General features: G+C 32.0%; 2 protein-coding genes across 11 annotated transcripts; one reads left to right on the forward strand and one right to left on the reverse strand.

Annotated features, from left to right (window-relative positions):
- Positions 1-4067: 4067 nt before the first annotated feature.
- LOC105259495 (zinc finger protein 2 homolog) lies at positions 4068-24494 on the reverse strand. Of its 10 annotated transcripts, none has more exons than XM_011271470.3 (9): positions 24387-24494; positions 9974-10061; positions 9634-9744; positions 8886-9525; positions 8489-8581; positions 8115-8201; positions 6812-6970; positions 6375-6678; positions 4068-6295 (listed from the first exon to the last, which is right to left on the reverse strand). In XM_011271470.3, coding segments are annotated over exons 1-9 (1785 nt in total). In that variant the 5' UTR covers positions 24389-24494; the 3' UTR covers positions 4068-5994. The 10 variants fall into 10 exon arrangements, with proteins under 10 accessions (XP_011269772.1, XP_025268347.1, XP_011269771.1 ...); XM_011271469.3 differs by having other exon boundaries at positions 4069-6295; positions 8886-9528; positions 24387-24493; XM_025412561.1 differs by lacking the exon at positions 24387-24494 and adding an exon at positions 22501-22518 and having other exon boundaries at positions 4069-6295; positions 8886-9528.
- Positions 20261-24902, forward strand: LOC105259494. The gene is made up of 4 exons (XM_020030076.2): positions 20261-21128; positions 21352-21494; positions 23839-24050; positions 24677-24902. The coding sequence occupies exons 1-4, from the start codon at positions 20877-20879 to the stop codon at positions 24790-24792; spliced, it is 723 nt and encodes a 240-aa protein (XP_019885635.1). The 5' UTR covers positions 20261-20876; the 3' UTR covers positions 24793-24902.
- Positions 24903-26385: the final 1483 nt, after the last annotated feature.

The following is a 26385-nucleotide window of genomic DNA, read 5'->3' on the forward strand; positions in this document are numbered from 1 at the left end:
TTTATTTGATTTAAAACTTTTCGCGGAAAATTATTTTACTCATCAGTAAGAGCGAGATCATTCCTTAATTAAAATGAAAGAAATTTGTAAAAATTTTTAAAATTTCATTTTTGTAAGTTTCAATTTTTTTGAGCGCCTTTTAAATATTTTTTGGAGAACAATGTATACATTTATTTTTTACTAAAAAAAATATTTTGTCTTGAAATAAAATAGTTGATAAAAATTAATTCTTTTAAGTTCATATCATTTTCTTAAATAAAATTTCATCAATATATATTGCAGACAAAGATTTATCTTATAGTCACATAAAATATTATAATATATGTATATTACATTATTATAATTACTCATCTCTTAATTTCGGACAATCAAGAGTTCATCGAGTTTCACATCGAGTTACTCGCATGCGTAATAAGCAAAACAACTAATGGAAAAGAAAACTTAATAAAACGATTCTTTTCGCTGATATCCGTGAATTAAAAAATTCATGATAGCTGAATCAAAAAAATAAAGCTAGAGCGCGATATATATAATGAGAGAGGATGATTTAACTTACATCAAAGTAACGCATTTTATAGATACATTCTTTCCTACATCACCATCTTATATGATACAAAATAGTCAAATTGATTCTAGGCGCGGGTTAAAAAAAGAGAAAGACACGTGATATATTCCAATATACTCTCGTAGTTAACGTAAGAATACCGACGTGTAGTCGTAATAATGGCATCCTATTAATCAAACTAACGGCTCGTTTCTTTTCCACTTTGCTCGTGCGCGACAATTCTTTTTTTTTTACATAATAACAAATAAATCATTAAAATGTTTCTCGGGGAATGAATAACCGTTATGCCCACATGTCATATTCGCACGATAATGCGTTATAGATTAGCTTAAAAAATTGCAAATTTGTCCAAGGGTCTTTAATCTTCCTTACGTTTTACGAGAGGCCATTTAATCCTAATTTACATTTCGTCGCTCAGAGCAGGTAACGATATCCACAATACTCAGTATCCGGGTATCGCCTTTACAATCGTTACGCTTAATCATACGATATAAAGAACAGATAATTTATTAGGAACGTGTTTTATTATCAAAAATCACTACGATCGTCGTTATACTGTTCACAGATATATTATAAATTAATCCAGCGAGGCGTGACAAATTAATCTGCATGACCTCTTTTATTCGTACATGATGCTCGTTAAATTATCATTGTTAATTATTAAATCAATCAAATCAGATAAGTGCTGCTAGGTAAAAATAATAAACGTTTAAACGGAATGAAAATAAAATAAATTTGAATTGCAGACATGCGTTCTCGTTACTTTACATAAATATAAAATTACAATACGCGCAAGAAAACATATCTGATTTTCAGGCCTTAAAAGTTTCGTGCTGAAAAAAAGGGTCGAATGCTTTTCGAAGGGATTTCGGGGATATCTTTGCGTACGAGGTATTTTTTTCGGGAACGCAAGTTTTATCGGACAAATAAAAAATTTAACTTTCATAAAATCATCACTCCGAAACCTCGACCCTTACAGTAAAAGCGCAAAATTACAAGTCCAATTGCAAGTTTACGTTTGAAGATTCTTAAAATTATATACGGGCACGATAATAGCGAATAAAATAATGGAAAAAGATATTTCCAGAATCTCTGCACGTAGAGGTTTTTTTCTTTCTTGCTTTACAAACATATGTACAGTGAAATCGCAAAGTCTTGGCGAAACCAGAGTACACATACGCGTGATATTAAGGAAGACGCTTCCAGATAATTTTGATTCAAACGGAAGCTCTAAGTTCTTTGCCTAAGAAATATTATCTCGGAATACATGGAATTGCTGCGGGACACACCATCAAAAGTCATCTCTCTTCTATCTTGCTTTAACTAAATTATTTGGCAGCTACAATTGGTAATTTGGCGAATTAGAAATACATTATTGGAAAAAATATTCTCGTTTATAAAAAATATCTTTACACGATGTGTATGGTATAGTAAAATAATAATAACTTCGAAATATATAGCACGGCCTGTATCCCCTGCAGCAATTCTCGACAAACTACTTAGAATTACTAACAATTCGTAATTATATTCGTACACTTCGCTCTGGTATTACTCGATTTCTACAATTCTTCTCGGTTAGTTTTTTTTTTTTGAGACATAGGTATAAGTATACAAAAGCATTTTCGGAAAAAGTGCTCGCGTTTACGTTAACGCAAAGTATTCGCTCGTGAACAGTTCTAGTATATTTGTCTCAAGTTTTGACGAGGACGCTTATTATTGTGTGCTACCGCAAATTTGACCATCGGATCACAGTTTTGATAGAGATAGTAAGGTAATCAAAATAGAGATTTTTCCCAAAAATACGTTTTTTATGTGGAATATTAATTGAAAACGTGTCGTGTTGCACGAGGGGATAATTTGTATTATCGCTATCGATCGTTATGACCACATTCTTATTAGTCTTTTATATATCTTTTTTTATCAATAAATTAGTCTTCCTATTCAATTTTTGAAATATTTTGTAATAGCATTTTTTATACTCTTATTATGTCTATTTATGAATAGACAAAGACATAATTGTATTCAAAGATTGATCATAATCAAAAATCCTTGACTCTATAACACAATAAAAGTATATGAAAAAAATTCTTCATTCGCATAAGTAATTAATGTATTATGTGTCTCTATGTGCATGTGTACATAATGTTACAGATATATGTATATTCTTATATGAGAGGGAAAATTTCCAAAATTCATTTAAGAGCATTAAAAATATAGAAGATTTCTATTAATTTATATGTGTGATATACAAAGTAAAATATGTAGTTAGGCATTTATGATGTCAATTGTCGAGATAAATTGTTCAATTAACTGTTATATACAAAAAAGTAAAAAATATTCTATCATCAAAGAGTCGGATAATGAAGAATCATGAAAATTTAAGATATTTCGAAAAATTATCTCTATAATAAATTTAAGAATTAAGAATTAAATGTCTATTGTACGATGATTGCGGATATTTCCCTTTAAAAAATAATGCAAAAAGATGATTGTGAAGTATATGAAAGCCGTTTCAATGTGACCCTCTCTCGATATATATTATTATCTGTGAGTCATAAATCATTCATGAAAAAGTTAGTACGCAACGAACGAACGAACGAAAAGTTTCGGAATTTTAATAACGAATACGAATATTCGTTATTAACATTTTAGAAGATTATATCAAATTATATCAAATTAGAAGAAGATTATATCAAATTAGATAAATCTGATTTTTGATGTTCTCGCTGTTCGTTCGTTTATTACTGTATATCCTCCTAAAAAAAAGTTCAACAATTGTAACAATACTGTTTATGTGTGAAACGATTGCGCTTACTCTAGCGAATATACAGAATACTGAAGAGTGACGTTCCTGCTTTAATAAAACTATTTAGGATGAGTTCTCTCTATCAATAATATTAAGAAAAAAAAGGAAAATTATCACAAATATGTACAAAATCTTGAAAAAAATTTCAAAGATGATCTTTATTTTGATATCGATATTTTATCGTCGCGATATTTTATATATCAATTAAAGATCAATTCTTGAAATGGGAAATTTTTCTTTTTTTTCATAATATAGAAGAGAGAACAAAATATGCCATTTCGCAGTAAATCTTACGATGCTGCATTATGTGCTGACTATGATTCATATTTTTAACTTATTGTTAGATAATTTAATCTGTGACTAAACCAGTTTTTGAGCGCATATATCATCACACTTTCTCTCTAGTCTTCGACATACTACAACTTATGCGTTATAACATAATTATTTATCGTTTTTCCTATAATGTGAAAATCTTGTAAATGAAGGTGTAATACATAGTGATGATAAATTAATTGCTGACTCATAAGTCAAGGCTTAAATAGCTCTATTCTAATTCTGATAAACTGAAAACAAAGATAGGAAATTTAGAGCATAAGTTTCTAATCTAATTGAAAAAATACTGTAACAGGTATTATAATTATATAAAAGTAAAATTATGTAATTGTATATCTTTATTTTACAAATTAATTAATAAAACAGAAATATTCTCAATTTCGAATTCTGTACAAAATTCGAGCAGCGAGTTTATTGACAATCACATAGACTTAATGACATGTCTATCATAATACTCCACGAAAATGTAATCTTGTATAAAAAAAATTATCTTTTGAGAAATCTTCAAGCCGCTTGTGTTTATTTTCTTTACGATGCGTTATAAAATCTTTTCTAAAATCAAGGAAGATGGTGCATAGTATCCCTTCCCGCTAATAATATCTTGGTGAGTTAGTAAGTTTGCAAATAAAGATGCAAGAATGACAATAAAAAAAGTAATGTTCGCGAAACAATTGCAAGAAGAATCATCTATCGATGCTCTCGAGAGGATCCAAATAACAGCTTTGAAAACGATATACATATATTGCGACTGTACTTTATAGCACACAAGTTGCCAATCATGAATGTATGGAGCTATCAATGTACAATCTATTCGTTTGGTGATCCTTGATACTTAAAAAGTAGCGACGGTGCGGGATCGCTTTAACAAGTGGGGATATAAAAATTAATGTATATATATATTTTTATATTTTTATATATATATATATATATAGATAATATCCTAGCTCAGCTACTATTCGTTACAAACTAGTAACTATTCATTAACTAATATATTCATATAGTTCGCGGCCTCTTAAAATTATAAAACGGATTAGTCTGCCCGTCGATATTTACTATTATTATTGCAGCTCCAGCGAGTTATATAGGTATGTGCCGCACTACTCTTTCGCCGCTGTTATCATGGTCGTTGTTATCATCATCTCGGTAATGCGATGCTTTCTGATCCCGAATGACTGGACGGAAGAAGGCTCGCACAGATCGCGATGTCGTTCCGTTCCACGCTATCCGCAATTAAGCGCCGATGAAAATTCTCTATTCGCAAATCCATTTTCGCGTTCATACTTGTCAGATAAATTTTTGCGATTGAAAATGTATGAAAATTCCAATACTAAAATCTTTAAATACAATTTTACATTGAAATAACGCGTAAAAATAATTTGTCTTTACATTGATATCACCTGAAAATCAGAAGGGCCGAGGTTTGAGCATTGAAAGGTACGGGCAATTTTTTTCCTTTCATTTGAAATTGTATTTCTGATTTACTGAAAAAAAGAACCTAATACCTCATACTTGCGCTTTTTATCGCCGAAATACACGCCGCCGCAATTCTTTGTTGTTACAATTATTCAAAAGTACATTTTGTTATCGATCTAATCGTAAAATTTGTCAAAACTATTGCACAATGCCATTCACGGAATTATGAAATGTTGGCAAAATGTCTAGCAATTTTGTTCTTAAGGAAAAATCAACGATTATTACACACATAAGAAAGAATAATACGATTATACAATTATATTTCCCGTTTCGTTTTTAAAAAACTAATATATATGAAATATACCGCGCGATTCAATTATTCTTCCACCTTTCCGAAAGACAAAATATAAAGGTAGACGTATTTCTCTATTACTTCACAAAGAGACTTCGTTGATCTTGGCGGTTGGGGAATTGTCCGTTATATTACGAGCCAAACTCTTCCGAGGACACATTCCACGAAACATTCACTCGCGCAATGTCGCAGAGTCTTTTTTGTCCATTTTTTTCCTTTTTTTTTTAAATTTTTATACATATCTATGTCCAAACTACTATCAGTAGTTTGGACATAGATACGGATAAAAATGTAACCAAATATTCTTCCATAGAATTTGAGTCATCGCACGCGAGAAAAAAGAGACGCACTGCTCGATCACTCATGCTGGACTCACCTGATTCTTTTAGGACATAGTCCACACATTTATCTTCAATATCATACATTCATAGATTTCGCCTTTTTTCAAGATAATATCCTTTTAAAAAAAAAAGATTAGAAAAGTTAACCTCTTTACCAGCTCCTGAAAGGTATTCTCTAGCTGAATCATTTAGGCTCTGGGAAGGCCACCTGACACTTGTAGACCTCATCGAGCATCACTTGGCCTTGCCCTTGGCTGACGGTGACGGGAGTAGTCGCATTCACAACCACGACTTGGCCTTGTTGCGCCTGCTGCGGCTGTTGCTGCTGCTGCGGCTGTTGTTGTTGACTACTTGCGTTAGCTTGCTGTGCGTTAGCCGGATTATTAGCGTTCTGATTTCGCGCCGTCTGACCGTACTTTTCGTGAATTGCACGGTGACGTTTGAGTGCGAAACGATCGGAAAAACCGATTTCGCATATATCACACCTGAGAGAACAAAAAATTTCTTATGCAATTGAAAATATAAACAAAATATTCAATCTAAGAAATTCGAACGCGATATTACCTATGTGGCTTTTCGCCGGTATGAACTTTAGCGTGATTCTTGAGGTGCGTGGCTTGATTGAAAGCAGAACCGCAAATGTTACACCTGTATGGCTTTTCGCCAGTATGGATTCTTCTATGATTCCAAAGTGTCGAGTGTCTGGCGAATGTCTTCTCGCAAACCTCGCACTGATACGGTCGTTCACCGGAATGAATTCGCTCATGATTCTTTAAATGTGGGCTTTGTGAAAATTGCATGCCACATACACTACACTTGAACGGCTTCTCACCAGTATGAACTCGCCCGTGATTTTTCAAATAGGCAGCTGGCAGAAAAAAAAGAAACGCAATAATAATTTCCGTCATAAAATAAGCTTATATAAGCTGATCAGTCATTACACGTAAAAACGAGTATACTTCATTATTATTTGCGGTTTATACAATTCTTTATTTACTTACCCTTTGCAAATGCTAAACCACAAACTTCACATTTAAATGGCTTGTCTCCTGAATGAAGTCTCTTGTGGGACCAGAGCGAAGAATATCGAGAAAATGTACCATCACAAACGTTACAGTGAAATGGTTTCTCTGCCTGATTCTGACTGTTTTGCTTGCCACCTGAAATTGAAAATATAGACAAGACTTTAGTTTTCCTCAAAGGGCCAGTTCTACAAAAAAGTGATAAGCTCGAAGTTTATTTGTGAAAAATCTATCAATCTACGCGATGCGAGATTTGTTTATGGTACTATAATATTTATTTTTTCTTATACATTCAAAAAAGGAATATATATATATATGAAATGTGAAATCACAAAATGAAATAATTAAATGTAACAATTGATGTGTGAAATAATTCGATCATGCAGACTATTGTAAAAGTTAGTGCTATAAGAAAATCTGAACGCCATAAGCGATATGAAACTTGTAGCTTTGTTTCCATCACGCGTCTGTGAAAAATGATCTCTAATGGGCCATATCGCGAAAGAATTCAAAGAATTGTAAACGACTGAACGGAAATTTAATAGTATAGCTTATCGCATATATGGAAAACGTTACAATGTAATATAAATTTATAAAACTGTCCCTTAGGGGATTTTATTCTGTGTCATCGTCCTTAAATTTAGATGTCAACAGTTCTACTAAAAAAAATAAATAAAAAATAAAAAATAAAAAGATCACAACCAGTTTGAAATCTGTCATAGCAATATTAAATAAAAATTAAAAAATAATAAAATAAAAAAGAAAGGGAATAGTATATTTTCCATCTACAAAAATATACATGCAAGAAAAAGTAAAGTAATATTTAAGAAAAATAAACATCACAGACTCGATGCTTAGAAAATATTAATTTAGACCAATTTCACCAATAAACCATTCTCTCTCATTTCTGTGATATGTTTATTGAAAATGCTCAAAAGTTTTCTCGAGTATTTTTAATAAACATGTCTAATAAAAAGATATTTGGATTGATTTAAATTAATATTTCTTAAATGTTAAGTTTGAGATTTGATGAACTTTTTAAATCCATATTATAAATTAATTTCAATATGTTTCTTATGTACAATGTAATTGAATATTTTTCTATAAATCATAAAGGTGCCAGAGTGCGCTGATTCAAATATCAATAAATCCGATATGCAAATATTGAATATATCGCGGAAAATTTAAACTATCAGTATCCAAGAAAGACAATATTACTGAGACATATTAATCAAAATAGATCCCATACTGTGTGTGTTGACGATAATTATATCCGACTTACTTCCTATGACGATGCGGCCTGTAGCCTTGCAGCCGCCACACTTTGCGAGGGAACTGATTCCGGAATCTAGTTTTTCGTCGTGTTTACCTACCATACATCATCCGATGTACGATCATGATAATAATGAAACGTATGGATGGAAAAGGATGAGCAAAAATTTAAACAAGATGTTGCTAATACAGATACAATAACGAGCATAGTTTGTAACAATATGCTTGTATCAATATTGTTAAAAATATAAAAATTTGAATCTAAGTTCAAAAATTTAAAAGAAAAATAACGCCGCGTTTTATCAGCAACATCTTTATCCGGCCTATCAGCGGTATCAAATGAAATCTAATCAACAGTCGAAAGTTGAAAGAACTGATACTCACCAATAAAAATAATTCCAGTGCCATTGCACTTGTGACATTTGGTGACACTGGTAACACCCCTCCGTTTCACAGGATGATGACCAGGTTTGATAGCTACACAAACGAATTCATGTTTCTATTTTTATGTTGAAAAGATTCGCATATCCGACTGTAGGTGATATCGCAGTGGCAACAATTTGCATTACAACTAAAGCAAAGTCCACGAATAATTGTATTCTAGGACCCGTGCGGCATAAATTATACTTGTAATGCATTATACTTGTAATAATAAAATTTTTAACAATATTAACGAAGATATTGTCGATTAAATCCTTTACCATTGCAATGCCATTGAAATCAATGATATCACTGTGAGACCAACACTGGTTATGATTGAAAATAATTGCAAAAGACATACTCTTTTTAACTTTAGTTGGATGATGTTCGCATGGGTCCTCACTGCCACAATCTTCACAGAGTTGCACCTTAGGTTTCTGATGCATGTTTGTTTTGTGACTTTTTAATTCTCCCGGTAATGCAAAACACGCTCCACAAGTGTCACAGGTGTATGGTCTTTCTGGTGTGGTAGCAACAGTCACTGTTGTCGGTCCTTGTACCACAATCTGCTGTGGCTGTTGCGGCAGATTGCTGTTGGGCGTCGAGTTGTGAATCCGTTTGTGATGTTGCAGCAGGCTCACATGGCCAAAGACCAACCCGCAAATCTCACACTTGAAGGTCGCATTGGTGGCAGCGGCAATGCTCATCTGATTCAGTAATGTGTTATAACCAACAGGTTGCACATCGAAACGATAACAACCCTTGTCGTCGGCGATTGCACTGATTGTGCTCACCGCGTTTGTTTGAACCTTCTGCAGCATGTTGACGTTGTAGTAGAAGGAGGAAGGGAACTCGGAAGTAGTGGATTGTTGTTGCTGCTGCGACTTGTCTTCCTTCTTATCCGTGACATACATCTGCTGGGACTGCTGCTGCTGCGACTGTTGGCCCTGTGCAGCAGCTTGCTGCTGCTGGATCTGCTGCGGGTCAAACATTGCTGTTTGCTGCTGTACAAGAGAAAAATTGACACGATTAATCAAAGAGAGAAAAGAACAAGTCTATTTCTCTATTATACATTTTATTCATTAAATAAATAAAAGAAACAAACAAACCTGTCTCTGATCTCCGTAACTCGAATTGCTCTGCTCTGTCTGAGTAAAACTGTTAGTCTGCTCCGTTTGAGTAAACATAGAACACTTCAATGGCTGCTCGATCGGTTGACTCTGTTGGTTTAGAATAACTCGTCAGACAATATTTTGATATCGAAGCTAAAAAAATAAAAAAGAAATTATATTACTATAAGCTTTATATTCGCAATATCTCAAACACGAGTCTCGAGTGCAAGTCGTATGAATAGTCGTAAAAATCGACGATAAACCAGCACTCGGTCATTGCTCGCAAACATACACGCTTCCTCGCTTGTCATTAATTTGCCTCGCACGCGACGCATACCTGCTGTATTTGATCAGGACGGGTTGTGTTCAACCACACCACGTTGTTGCCATTTGATTCTAGGGCCATTGATGTATTGCCTTTGACCCTGCACAATCAATAGGCAGTCGTTGTAAACTATCGTCTTAGAACAAGCAACGTGAACGTGCAAGGTATGCGAGAAAGCAACTAGGGAGAGATTCTACCCTAAGCGAGGACGGACGAACCCCCTGATCAAAGCCACGCCAAGGGTGATAAAGGAGGGACGCGGCTCTGGCGCGATGGACGCAGCGGGGAAGTGCGATGCGAAGAAGACGAGAGAGGGTGGAGAGTAAATCGAGAGAAGCGAACCGTGTTTGACGAGCGCGCGAAAACGGGAGCTGCACCGTGTCCGACACGAGTGATAAACATACTCACGTGCGATAGTCCGACGAGCCGCGGGGTTAAAAGTCCGGCTGCCGTGCGGTAACCGATGATCCTCCAGTTGCCATGACGGCGACGACGCGAAAGGCCGCGTGGCTCACCCCGAGGAAGACGACGATCTCGCGCGTGGCTCTCGGCTCGTGCACACTCGACTCGCGTACAACATCTACGGAGCAAGAGAACCGAGGCGCATAGATGGCGGGAGGGGAGGGGGGAAGGTGGGTGTTCTTCCCCTCGTGTTGTGTCGCGCGCGCGACGCTCTCGTCGCTTGCGAGGAGCGCGATCGGCCCGCGCTCCGAGAAATCAATGGCGTTCTCGGCAACTGGAGAGACTCTACGACCGGGATCCGCGTCCGATCGCTCGCACCTCCGTTCGGTTCCCCGAACTCCCGCCTAGTCGTCCAGCTCGGCTCGGCTTGGCTTGGCTTGGCTCCGCTCGGCTTGGCTCCGCTCGACTCGACTCGACTCGACTCAACTCGGCTTGGCTTGGCTTGGCTCGGCTCGGCTCGGCTCGGCTGGTTAAGCGCTGGGCGCGCTCGCAACGCTTCGGCACGCGGTCGAAGCGCGCGCGAATAATCACCTCTCGTAATCACACGCTTGTCAAGCAGCAGCGTTGGCCCGCGCAAATCATGGTCGGCTGCGTAGAGCGGCGCGGTGGCGGTTGCGGCGACTGTAGGTACGAAGCGCGCGGTTGCCGCCGCTCCTCCGCCGTTGAGTATGCACGTCTCTCGTTTTCTCTCTGTCGCTCCCCTTCGCCCTCTCTGTCCCGCTTCCTCTCTCGCTCGCTCGCTCGCTCTCTCTGTCCGTTTCGCCGACGGCGGTGCGTAAAACTGCCGCGAACGGCGTTATACGCGTGCCGGACGCGACTCCTGGTGTTTATCCGTGGCACGGGCTAGGCCGGGGCGCGATGCGACGTAGCGTGCGTACGACGCGTTAACAAATGTTCGCGGTGGCCATTACACGCGCGACGAGGACAACAATGGGCGACACGGAAAGCGCGCTGTCCTGTTCCCTCCCTCCTTCTCCCCTCCCCTCTCCCCGTCGAGACTGCCTTTTTCCGAAGCGTTTGCGGGCGCCTACCGTTAGCGCAGCCGTTGCTCCCGCCAAGGTCGCGCAGCGACGCTGTGTGCGCTCGTAAACGCGCGGCGCGGCCGACGAGGAGACTGGGAGCCCGGAGAGGAGACGCTCCGTGAACGCGAAGACCCTCGACGGCGAGCGGCCAATCGGCGCGCGCGGCGACGCGGCGACCAATCGGCGCGCCGTGACGCGAGCGCCGATTGGTCGCCGAGCGTTAAAGGCCTACGTTCACGGAGAGCGTCTTTCCTTCGTTTCCTTCTCGGCGCCGCGCGTTACGGTTCCTTGTCCCTGGTGCGCGTAGAGCGAGACAAGTATGTATTCGGAAGAAAAAAAAGAGAGGGAGAGAGAAGAAAGAAGAATTAAAAGCGGTGCGAAATTTCCGGCTCTAATGCGAGCGAATCTCTTTCATCTTCGTAAAAGGTGTTCGTATCTTGATCAGGTTTGCCCCTTTTATACTTTCTACATTTACGATTTCATCTCTTTCTGTTCAAAGAATTGTTGTCTTACTTTGTCTTGGTAAATTTTGATGATTTGGTAAATCAGATTGTAAAAGCTCATTTTTTGTGATTCGTTTCAAGTCATTTTATTATACTTTTTTATTATTGGCTATATTTAATTAAGAGCAAGTGTTTGGAAGCGTTTAATTGATTGATCGAGACAAAGAGCAAAGGTTTTCTTATTCTGATTGGTCAACCAAGCGCTTTTAATTTTGGCGCTTGTATAGCGGCAAATTGAACATAGCCAATGACTGCCGAGGTGAATCGAAACCTCAAGTTTTAGTTGCAAGTAATTGTAAAATTCAATAATAGATGGAGCCAATATTCATATAATTAGGTACAGTAATTAATGTTTATTCAGATCGTTTTATATTTTCTTATATTATGTTCTTTTTTAGCATACAGGTAATTCTGTGTATCTTCATTGAAATCGAATGTTTTTATTATTACTATTCTTTCTTTATTATAAAAGAATTGATATATAAAAAGAATTGATATATAAAAAGAGAGATTATTTGTTTTTTATATATTTATTTATTATTTATAGATATTATTATTTATTTATTATTTTTATATATTATATTTTATATATTTTTATATATTATTTATTTGTAGATTATTTATTTATTTATTTATAGATTTATTTTTTATATATAAGTAATCTTATTAAATTTTATTTTCATATATAATTAGATTACTATCATTGTTGCTATTCTCATTACTACAATTCATTATTATTGTTTAATGTTATCATTTATGCAATAATACTGCAATTATATGTAAGAATTGTTTTTAATTAGTCATTTTTTATAATATAAATATATTTAAAAATTCGATCCCTTTATATCCTTAAAATCTACTAAATCTGCAAATAAATAAATTTTGTTTTTCTCTTTTCAAATTAAAAATCCATAAATAAATATTTATTTCACTTATTTTTCTTATTTCTGTATACTTTTACTTTCTTTTTTAAATAAATAAGTTTATAAATATTTTAGGAGGTTATATATTCTCTAAATATAAACTTTTTAATTTTCTTTTATTTCTTTATTTTTAATTTTTTATTTGTTAAATATATATTTTATAATAAATTAATTTAATCATCTTTTTTATTTTTACATTTCTTTTTTTATAAATATTTTTAAATATTTTTAAATATATATAACTCAATTAAATCCATAATATTTTCTATTAAGATAATTCTTTATTCAGACGTAAAATTAAAAAATAAAATTAATATTATTAATATTATATATATTATAATAATAATTATAAATAATTACAAATTACAATTTATTAATTTTTAATTTCTTTTCTCGAAAAAAGATTAATTAAAAGATTTATTTAATAAATAGTAATATTTAAAAATTTAATAATAATATTAATTTTATTTTTTAATTTTACGCCTGAATAAAGGATTATCTTAATAGAGTATATTATGGATTTAATTAAGTTTAAAATATTTTTATTAATTTAATAAAAAATTATTTTTATATTTATTTTATATTCTCATATTTTAATTATTTAATTTTGAATATATTTAATTACAGTGTCATATTATTATAGTTCGTTATTTATACATGAAAACAAGTGAAATTTTTTACAAACAAATCTTTCAAATATGAAGATAGCTTTAGAATATTCTGTAATAATATAATATCTTTTTTTATAATTGAAAACTATAACCGATTCATATTCTGCAAAACTTGCGTTATTTTTATCACGAAGACGACGACATTTCCTTTTTTCTCTTTTTGCTGATGTTGATGATTTTGGGAGCGGTTATTTTAAGCACACTTTTCGCGCGGTTCACCTTTTGTTTCTTAAATCTCGAGAATGAAATAAAACGCGATACAAATTCCAAAAGTTAAGATATGCTTATTTAAATGTATAAATATCATAAATTTAGCGATTGCTCTTTGGATTCTGGAATAAATATAGTTAATCGGCATTGAAAAGAATATGCATTTATAAATAAACGTTCCGATCCTCTGCGCCTTCGCGTCGCATATTTTTTGAATCACTCGTTATTTCGAGTCCCAACCCTTTGTGCTTGTATGTCGCCAAGTCGAAAAAGAGTCAGAGATTATTTTTATTCTTGTTAAAATTTTTACAAAAAATCTACGAAATGTCCAAAAAGATTTGTAACATTTTGTACGTAGAAAAAATTATTTAAATAAAATAGCACATCAGAATTATTCTCATAAAATTTTTTAAAAAAATTAAATTTAAAAGAAATTTTTTAAATGAATTAAAATAGCTTACATTTTATAATATATAATATAATATAATAATACATCATAATTTGTAAGCAGAATTGACAAAGAATTTGTTTATTATTTATGTATATACGTTGTATGTAGTTCTTTGTAACTTATTTATCGCACATCATGGCGAGTCTAAAAAAACATTAGAATGTGAAAGCAATAATATATATATCGCTCCTTTCAGAAATGTAGAAGAAGTAGAAAAAGCATGGTATACATGCCACAAATATCTACGTCTGTCTGACTATAGTTTTACATTTCTACTTCGAAATAAATGAAACGGAGATATGCATCTGAGTGCATATATTGTTTATACTTGTTGATGGTAGTATTCAAAGCATTATATGTAATAAATATACATTTGCATTTATCCTTATTTCTCAATTGAGTTTTCAATATTAAAAAGAAAAAGTTCGTGTTCGATGTTTTTTTGCATATTTTTATTTATTTTTTTTTATATATTTTAATTTTTTCTCCACGTGATAAATTAAAATAATTTCGCACACTATAATTTACATCTATTACTATAAACTATAAATTCTGCAGGCTGACTATAAATTTATTACTACAGATGATTAGTAATACAGAGTGTTTATTTCCTAGTTTGTATTATTTTTCAACAACAAATCTCTTGGATACGCGACCTCGTAAAAATATAACAGAATAAAATTTTCTTTTTAAGAAAAAAAAGTGTCTTTCTTAGGAAATGTCGGAGATGAAAATTGTGAAACGGCAGCACAAAATTAGCGCACATTCTCGATGAAATTTTATAAAGTACTAAAAAAAAGCATCGTCTCTTATGAGAAAAAAGCGACATTCTGTTATAAAAATTTGTGAATATGTAAATGTGAAATATAAATTCATATCAATTCTATTTTAAGATGTTATATAAGGAAGATAAATAAATATATATATATATATATATATATATATATATATATATATGCGTGCATATTTTTATTTAATTTAAATATAATATTATGACACTCTAATTTTAGAATCTTATAATAAATTAATTTTAGCTTCCCGATCAGAAATTAAAGTGAGGTGTTCTTGAATATCTATTCTGCGTATTGATGATTTTAATGGATTTGGAAACGTGCGGAAAAGAATGATGTGAAATGCATTTGCCAAATTCAATTTTTTTATTTGACTGCATCCATTGTTACGTTGAATTCGATAAAAGATATGTCAGTTTTTTATAGAATAAACATTTGATATTCATTTTTAGTCTCTTACATGAATATTATACATGAATATCATACATTCAGTGAAAGATACATATAATTGAATGACACTCATGAATTAGACTCGTTATTTTCCAAGACGAAATTATTCTTTCCTCTTAAATTAACGTCATTTATTAGTCCTAAGAAAATATAAAAGCGCCTTTTTATTTCGCTTTTCATGTGTGAATCATTCATTTATTTCCAAAAATAAAATTTCATCGTTAGCTTTTTCTCTGAAATGACATTGATCATCGTAAATCACTCGATGAGTCACTTTTTCTGGTCCGATTTTCATCTCGATTTTCTGAGATATATATCCTTGAAGTTGTATTACTAGTATTCGTGTTAATCTTACGATGATTATTTCCACGAATATAAATGATGGCACAAGTTCGATAGTGATTATGATTCATTTTGAACAGTTGTTTTATATCGAACGATATTACGGATAAGATTTGCTATAATTTTATTAATTACATAAAAAGATACAGCAATCAATTAAATATAAATCTAAGCATGAATTTAATATAGTCAAGTTTCCACAAATTAAATGCCTCGCAAATTATGCGGAAATTGTATATCTTGAAGTTATATATTTTCAATTTTTTCACTACTCAGCTATCATCTCGAAATCTAAAAAAATTATTTTTAATTTATTCTTTTCTCAATATCTTTATAGTTTCGATAGAATAATTAATTTTATCAATTTTTCGACGACAGTAATTTTTAATAAAACATCATCAAAACACACAAAACGCGTAAAATAAAAGTTATTCGCTTAAGAATAATTGTTTCGATATATTAAGTAATTAACAAATTTATAATAATTGTATATTAATATATAAATGTAAAATTTAATATTAAGTAATTCAAAAAATTTTAAATGTTTGATGCTTTTTTTATTATAAAAATAATGACATAAATTTATAGAAAAATTTATAACAAAAAAAAATAACTTTCTTCATAATTTGTATATATATCTGTTTTATACATACGCATATATAATTGCGTAATAATAGTACAAAAAACCGCTTTAGCATGAGAAACGTGAGAAACCGAGTAAAGCGATTTGATCAATTCATCACACCGCAAGGCTACCATTTTATTTAGAAACGAAACAAAAGCTGAATTAAAACGCGACGTACATTGTTGTCACTAAATTGCGAACTTGCTGATTTGCTGTTATTATATTATTCACGTAATTTTACATACATTATCAAAAAGATTTTTATTGAAAATGTAATGAATAAGTCAATTGTTTGATAAAGCATTAAATAATATAACAAGTCAACAGTTTGATAAAATATTAAATAATATATTACTTTCATCTTATGTATTTAGTTTGTTCTATAATAGTTATAGAATATTATTAATAATTAGATTGGAGTATAATTAAAGATGCAATTTGTGTATGAATTGCGGTTATTACTTCTGGTCTATTCTTTAGTTTATTTGTTATTCTTTTTCAAAGATAAAAAGATAATGTTTTTCTACGTAATATTTTTCTACTCTATGTGATCGGGGAACGTTTTTCATATTTCAGAATAAATATGAAGAGGCGAGGATGATGTGTTCTTTGCATTCAATTAAAATATTAATTAACTGCACAAAAAATAAAGTAATATTTTTTTTATATTTGAACGAAATATGCTGGCGAAATATTCTGACTGATATAGAATTGCTTGTATTGTGTGAGAATCATTCGAACAAAAGGCGAACTGAAATCGATATAATGGTGTATAAGAAGAACGATAAAATGTACGTAAAATGTAAATGTAATATGTAAAATGTAAATTCCTTTTTGTATTCATTTATATACAAAAGTATTCCATCTTCAAAAGAATTCGATCAACTCCGTATCGCAAATTTCCCTAATTAATTTAATACTCGTGCATTTATAACACCAAGAAATTTTCTTATATAAAAATATCACGTCAAATTATATTATGAAATTCTTGCTTACACATTTAAAAGTTTTGCATACGTCAAATTTTTTAGTATTACCAGTAAAGGAGTTATAATTTATTTGCAAAAATATTAATTAATTAATAGGGTAACTAAAGACAGGAATTTGAAAAAATTTCGCAGTTAATACATTATTTTCGAGTTTTATATATATATATATTCGAGCAATATATAAATATATATTGCAGTTACGGCCCTGTGGTCGGTAGCGCCGGTTTCAAAGCGACCCGAGTTCCGGCATCGAATATGCTCCTCAGTTGGCGTCGCGACGCTGCCGTCGAAGGGACGTAGGAGATGTTAACGTTAATATCTGCAAGCAGCATTTGCTCCTATATTATCGGAAAAAAAGTTATTCGAATGCATTATCGTGTCTTATAATTTCCGATAATCAAAGTTTAAACGAATTAAATAAAAAAACACGACGACAAACTATAGATTATACTTTAGAATATATCGTGATGAGGTATTAAAGAATAATAGCATTATTGAGATTCAGATATAAGAAAGTGTGTGTCAAAAGGAACGATCTTGGAAACTTTGGAAAATCTTGAGCGCCGCCGATATCAGGATGACACGTTATTAAATCGTCATTGCATCACTTCCGGATCACGCAACTCTCAGGAATGAATAATTGAAGACATCTACTTTTTTTCACGTAGGCGACTTTTTCCTTTCGAATGCTATGGAAAAAAGATTGCGCGAAGAGAGAGGGAATATTTTCTTTGCCCTTCGATCGGCATCAAATTATTAACGAAGGCGTGAATTGCCGAAGGAAATCGAAAAAAATAGCTATATGTTGAGAAAGTGGGAAGAGACATCTTTCTCGTCGAAGCAAATATCGTGACGAGAGCTTCCCTCAGTAATTTTTTCCCGTTCCTCGTGAATGACTCGATTATGCGGAGGGAAGAAAATAATTATTTTGATATATTGAAAGTGTGAAAATAGAATTTTATCAAAAGTAAGGAGGTAGAAAATATATAGAATAAAATATATGCTGAAGTATAAATTAAAATAATACTTCAAATAAATAAACTAAATATATATAAGAATATTGTGAGAGAGCAAATTGATAGTATACGTAAATTTTTGAGTGAAAATTGTGTGTAACGTATTTAAATGTGTGAAAATTGTCGCGAGAAAAGTGCATTTATCTATTTAGTGAAAAAGTTACATGATTAATCTAATGCATTTTCTGTAGCAGACTATCTTGAAAATATTGTATCGAAAAATCTGTCTTAGTGGAAAAGGAGAAAATAGAGAAGACAGGATCGACTTGCATCATTAAGAAAAGAAACGAGGTTTATGTGCTCGCCGCTGGTTGGTGATAAATCGACAGCAACAGTCGATTGGTCTCAAAAGGGGTGAAAGATCGCTTTCACGGATGCAGTATCTTTTATGACGATTCTGTCGATAAGTCAAATGTGAGATTTTATATATTTGATTTACTATGTATCGCAATTGCACCTTTTTTACGAAAATTTAAAATTATAAATTACGAGAATAATTATCACGCGTTTTGCCTTTATATCATCACGCTAGTCTAGCGTAATTATTCAGCTATTATGTTAGTAGCGTATAATTATTTTGCTTATACTAAAAATATTAATTCTTTGTAAAATATTTTGTGAATATTTTTATACATAGAGGAAAAAATTTTTTGAGGTGCACATATCTTGTATATATTTCAATCTGTAGTAAAACTAAAATCAGAAAAATAAGTTTTTTTTTTAATTTAATAATATTGCTAATTCCGATTAAAGAAACGACAAATTCGAATTTTTCAAAATTATATTAAATTTCTATATATGACTTTTATTTATACAATAAAAACATAAATATTCATATGAATTAGCCTTGAGCATTAAAATGTAAATGTCAGAAAGGATTTTCCATGTGACAGAATATTTCTCTATGTGACATTCATTGCCGATATTCTGTACGTGATATCGCACATATTATCGTTTATGTTATTCAATGCTTTCGATGTTTTAAATGTCAAAGTATATATATAGAATATTGCTTTAGTTGTAATCACATAGTGTCTTCTCGCTTTACATATTTCTGTATCACGTATGTTATATACTTTTTTAATTAAAATTGTATAACATTGTGTAATTATAATAAAATGCGATTGTGCAATTGTAGAATGCACTCTCCCATCATCTGTTATACCGAGTGGTTCGCACAAACTCCTATTATCTATTGCTAGAATTCCGTCCGAGGTCGTCGACCTTATAACTAATGTCGTCCGAATCCGAATAATTTTAGATAGAAACAGGATTCGCGCGAATAAGAGAGTGCAAATTCGAGATCACAAGAGAAATACCTGCCGCGGTCAAGATCAATGAATACCTACAATTGGCATGCTTCTTGATGATTATCGTTCGCGCGTTGATTAATTTGAAAATAATATTTTTTTGCGAATACCAAGTTATGTATTAGAAAAGATATCTGTCGAATATACTTATAATGATATTTTTTTGAACATTCAAATCTGTATTTTTTTAAGTATTCTTTTAAGAAAATTAATTTAACATTTTCTTAATTTTAATTAACATCTTATGCATATAGTATTATATTAGATTTTTATTGTAATTTATTGAATATTTTTTCTAATTCAAGAATATATGTATATTTCATACATGAAATGTAGAAACTTTGCGAGAATATCTCATTGTCAATATAGTTCAGAAATAAAGAGCAAGCTTTTTAATAAAAGTTTATTACGGCGATTGACTCATTATGTTCGATATTGATTTTCGAAAGGTTTTTTTTTTTTATTATATTTAATATTTCAAGCGAATCATAGTTTTTATGACTATATTAATAACTCTTTGTATCATTATTGTAGAAAATCGCGAATAATATCATTCGTAAATTTTGGTGAAAAACATAGCGATTATTATACGGCCTCTTTACGAGATCAATCTTTCTCATAGAATTCTGCTCTAAAAGCTTGCCAACATTCTTCCGACTATTTATACATGCTCTCAAATAAAATTCGTAGATCTATGAAATAACGAACGGGACTAAAAGAGGACAAAGTGATACGAGTCATTAATATGTTTAATAAATGTATGTGTCGTGCAAGTAGTGTGATCGCGTTTGTTGAGTGACATGACGTTAACACTTCAAGATCCTTATCTAATCGCGTAGATCGCGATATGCAGAGAATCGAGCCACAGCACATATTCATGTTCCTTACAGACGTCACAGATTAAATCGAAGAGCGAACTTAAATGCAACCGGAAGATCAATGCGTTTCTCGGATATTCATTCTCGGAGAATGTCAAACGACTATTTCTCCTCGTGATTCCCTCTCGATCTCGAGGGTGATTAGTTGACTAGAGAGAATTGCTTGTAGAAAATCATTGCAAATTATAAGACACGTTTAAGTGTTTAAATGTATCATTTGCACGTCGAAGATTGAGAATCATAAAGCACCGCCACGTAAACCCGCCACAAAGATGTCGAGCTCGCCGCGAGTACGAAAAATGCCGCCCAGGCCAAAGATCATACTACCGATTCCGGGACAATATTATTCGCAGCCACCAACCGGTATGGGTTACGTGACACCGATGCCCATGACGCCGGTTTCCGGTCAACCGCAGATGATCTACACCAACCGGGCCAGCGCGTTCGTCTTCAAGGGGATCAAGGGTTTGACCAAATCCGGACTCAGCGTAGGGGAGAAGAGCGTCGTTTGGCTTTATGAGAAGGTAAAACTGAGAAATCGAACGTAAAATATTTTTTTTTACTAGTATCGATATCGAATATAATTATGAATATTTTTTAAGATTTATCGAGAAGGTAAAAATTAGCATTGAACTGTTGAAATGTTTCTCATTATGTTCGTAATTTGATATATTAATTTGATATGTATAAGCACTGTATTATTATTTTTTTAATTGTAATGTATCTGATAATAAACGTTCTGTGCAGGTTAGTTCTTGGAGCAAAAGATGGTTTACGCATATTTTTTTAGTCGTTATCGTATTTCTATATAGCATCGCTGGAGCGATGATTTTCGTGACGGTTGAAGGCACAAACGAGGAGTCTGGTCGCTTCGATATCCGGAAAAAGAGGTAAAGTAGAATTGAAATAAAAATAAATATGTAGAATATTAGAATAAATAAGATAAATAATAATCTAGAATAAAATTCGTAATCCTCCAACGTCAAGAAATTCAATAAAATACGATAAATCGCGTTTAATAGCATTGGCTTAAAAATCAACAATAAAGCATCTATCAATCTATTTTTCTTAATTTAATACAAGATATATTATTTCTAATGAAAGAGTCTGAATACTAGTGCTAAAATTAATTATGATCATGATGTAATAAAGAGTTTTCAAGATTTCTATGGACTACGAGCTTTATTATTTGCTTCTTTATTAAAATATAATTATAAGATGCGATCAAAGGGTGCACTAGACCTCGTATTCAGAGAGATTATTAAAAATCCTGTAAAATGCGGAATAATTAAACAAGTCAAGTGATTCTTTCTCAAAAAGATGCCATTCAACACGTGCTAACGATACATTGGGCTAGGTACTTTCCGCGCTGTGATATCCGGTAGTTAATTATGTGCGGAAATTTTAATCTGATCCTCATTGGTCACGTAACATGCCAAAGTGAGCGAGACAGTTGCTGTGGTTTCAGTTCAATCTCTCTTGTCGATAATGTTATTCCTGATCCCTGTTAGCAGCTCCACATCTGTTCCGTATAACAATCGTTTACCATGCAAACCAATATTGGATTTCGCGGCCGATCGTATAACATTATTTGCAAAACTGCTGTGAGATTCTCGTTTTAACACTGTTATATAATTTTTATATCCCACAAAATCTTTTTGTCACTTTTCTGAATTGATTTTGTAAATTAAAATTATTATTTTTCAATAATAAAATCAATACATTCATCTGACCTATTTTGTTTATAATTTGATAAATCAAATCAAATAAATTAATTGTTAATCAAATTTATTGTTTCATTTTTTGTGAAAAATATGAACGTATGTATTCTCTGTGAAAACTATTAATTTTTCTATTATCGATTTCACTTGTCACGAAATAATAAATATGACATACTTTTATGTTGTATCGCCCTGATGTCTTATCACGTTAGATCCTATCTCGCGCTTTTCTTTGCCCATGAAATGATTTTCTCTGTAATTTTCTTTTTCTAAAATCGATCACGACTTTGATATGAAGGCCAGATCGACCGCGAAAAGTCGACAGCTTATCTATAAGAAATTCACCTTGCGTGATAGGAATAATAAGATTGTGTGTAGCATGGGCAGAGATATTCAGCAATTGTACATTTATGTGTGTACAGTATCAGAACTAAGATAAAGAAAGAGATTGTCTTCTATAAAAGTCAGGGTCAAGATTGTCATTGTTTATTTCTAGTTAGAAAAATTACAGTAAAGATTTAAGCAATAAAGATACTTTGTTATGATCGCGTGACAGAAATAAATATTAATTTGCACCCTGTGACCTAAATTCAATCAAAAATAATGTAAAGCGTATTTGTATGAGGGAGAGAATATCAATTAGGATTATTATAATAATTCTGTAATATTACTATAATTATTCTGTAATATTACTATATTATATAGCATTACTTAATTATATAGCATGCGTATCTTTTGTGTCTCCTTATTTGAAGAAAAATAGATTTATGGGAAGCTTTTCCTAAAATTAACTCTGGGAATCAAGGAATGGTTGAGATTTAATCTTCTCATTAACAATAAAGCCCTATTATGTTAGATTGGAAATTCTTTGTTATTCACCAGATGTGCCTTATTTATTGGATATCAATTTAATCCAGACATTTTAATTAATATTAGTCTGTCTCTTTCTGTGTGACGGTTTTATATATTAAAAGAAAATTTCCACCTGATTTTAATGGAAATAGACAAAATATATATCATGGATTATGAAAATGTGGAGATAACGCGACACGTATCACAATATGGAAGAACAATTTGTTCACGAGATTTTCATGCTAAATCTTTTTTAAAGATTTTACTGCAAATTAAATAAAGTGGCTATCAAACAATCAAATAATTTATACACATAAAGAAGATAACTTATTGATTATTAAATTTATATTCAATAAAACTAGCGACCATACGTTTCTACAAAATAATTTGTTAAACATATCGTAATAAGTACTAAATAAGATAAAGAGAAAATATATAACAAATATTTAGTTTAATTAATATTAAACATGTACACAATTTTTTTATAAAAAACCTAAATGTGAAACATTTGCTAATTTGTATTCTTATATTATTTTTTGTGGTTCTCTCTAAACTTTAAAATATATAATAATTTTAAGTATTACAACACATGTGTAAAATGCATTAAAATCGAATGAAGCTCTTAACCTAAGTCATCTTAGTGTCTTTTATTTGATTATAGAAACGACATGCTAGAGATAATCCGGGGATTTTGCAATAATTCGGAATTGGCATCAGACATAAGTCGTTGGAGAGGACAAGCGGCAAACGAACTAATGGAATACGAAAATGATCTGTATGAGTTTTTCAAACGAGGCTTGACGGACCGCGGTCAGAAAGTGTGGACATTCTGGAATGCCGTGTTCTACTGTGGCACAATTTACACGACCATCGGTGAGTAGAATATTTCTAGCCTCGTACGATTTAATCGTTCATTGGCAAATCGCCATTGTAGCAATTAACTAGAAATCCCGGTCTTGGCAATTAGTAAAATAGATTTGAAACTTTACGAATGTAAAAATGTGTTTGTTAACTTTAATAAAAATGATTCTTGACATCACTTCGATATCATACTTTGATATTACATATAAGATTGTTAAGAATACTATATCGAGTAATAAATTCATTATCACGTTTCTGTCAAAATATTGTCAAAACACGTACATATGTATGAGACTTACGGAATATATATTTTTCTTGGAGAAAGACAAACATAATTTTGATACTTACATAAAAAAAGATGAAATATTTATGTGATATATGCCTCTTGAGAAATAGAGCGACTTTAGAACGAAATATACACGTCAAGAGCAGAAAAGCCGAGTGGGCAGAATGTCTTAAGAGAGACACGATTATTATGATAATCGCGATTCTAACAAAACATTTTATGACTTATTTCAACCCGCGTCGTCATGCTCATAAAAAGCGGAAGTCATTTCTATTTTTCTTCGGGTGTCTTGATGAGATCGGGTTTATTTATCTTACATTGCCTTACTGAGCGAATGATCGAATGCTCGTAGATAAACCATGGAAGGAACTTGTGTATTGCATTACTTGTGTGGTGCATCAACATGCTGCGTGTGCAGTACGACTGATTTCATCAATTCTAGTGTTCTATTGCTTTAAGTTTATATAGCTTGTGTACTGCTCTGACTTATATCAATGTGAATTGGTTTAAACGTGAACCTGTTAGATTCAAATTTATTCCTTTTGTATACAAAGAGAATCTTATTATATTATTAATAAAACGCATTAATGAGAAATTCTCTTTTGTCTATAATAATAATATTTTATAAAAATCGAGATAGAATTATTGCTGTTTTATTTATGATGCGAGCAGAATTAATATTTTGTTTATGAAAGGAATATTATATTTTCTCTTGATATTTAATACATATATTATAAATTGAGTTATAAGAAATAAAATAGAAGTATAAAATTCTTGATATTTTGTCTATTTATACGTTATTTACAATTATATGAGCAAAAATAAAATGCAATGAAATAAAATGTGATAAAGTGTAATATATTTTCGTAATTTTTTTTTGCGGAAAATTCACGTTATTGACTAATATGTGACCTAGTTTAATAGATCCTCTCAGGAATTTTTACTCTCTTGCGGGAAAATTGATATGTATGCATAAGTCATATATATAATATATATATTGTATGTATATATATATATATATATATATATATATATATATATCATTATTAATATTCAAACGAGCAATATTTATTACATGTTACCATTTTACAGATGACAAAATCTATCAAAATTCTCTCTAATGTATTTGTATCGAAAATGATTTTCCACTAATATTTCGATCAAAGTTGTATAATTGTAAACACATATAACTATATCAATAAAATTAAAAATCCAATGAGAAAGTAAAAAATCTAATTTCTGCTATCAGAAAGATTAACTCAAAATTTGTCAAATTGTTAAAGTATTTATAATCGAAGAAAAGTGTCGTAACATTATATCCGTGTGATTACATTTTGTATAAATATATAAAATATATTCGCAAATAAGGACGATAGCAAATACGCGCGTATTTTTAAAATTTTACGACTCGAATATTGAACAGATTCGTGCATGCAATTTTCTAAACGACGACATAGTGCCCACGCATACTATTTTGAGTCCTGTCATTATATAACGAAAAAGAAGATGAGCAAGATGATCGTGGAAAGAGACGTGTTTTCGAGTTTTCGAGAAATACAAAAAGAGATGCTCTCTCGCGTGACATTTTCTTTCGTATCGAATTAAACGTATTTATTCGACTCACATTGTGATATCGAATGGAAAACATCATGCAAAATTGTTACCGATTCATATTGATAGCTCGATTGAAGATTAATTGATTACACATATAAATATTTGAACGAGAAACATCGTTGTTAAATTTTAATTAAAACTATATGAGATGATGCTAAATGTTTAAATTGTTATATTTTTGAATTGTTTTATACATGCTGATGCATATGTATAGATTGTATTGCGTTGTTTGCAATATCTAATATTTCCTCTTGATAAGTAAAAAATATTTTGTTGAATTAATAACAAGAATGGGAAATTAATTAATTATTTTAAAATAATTAATTATACAGAATTAATCTAATTTTGTGCATTTTTCGAAATAATGAATTAACATATCACAATCTGCGAATATATGCAAATATATCTCAAGATTATGAATTAATTAACTTGTGCCACATGTTTTGC

This window comes from Camponotus floridanus, unplaced genomic scaffold (genome assembly GCF_003227725.1).
Source record: "Camponotus floridanus strain SB8 unplaced genomic scaffold, Cflo_v7.5 scaffold52, whole genome shotgun sequence".
Classification (NCBI taxonomy): Eukaryota; Metazoa; Arthropoda; class Insecta; order Hymenoptera; family Formicidae; genus Camponotus; species Camponotus floridanus.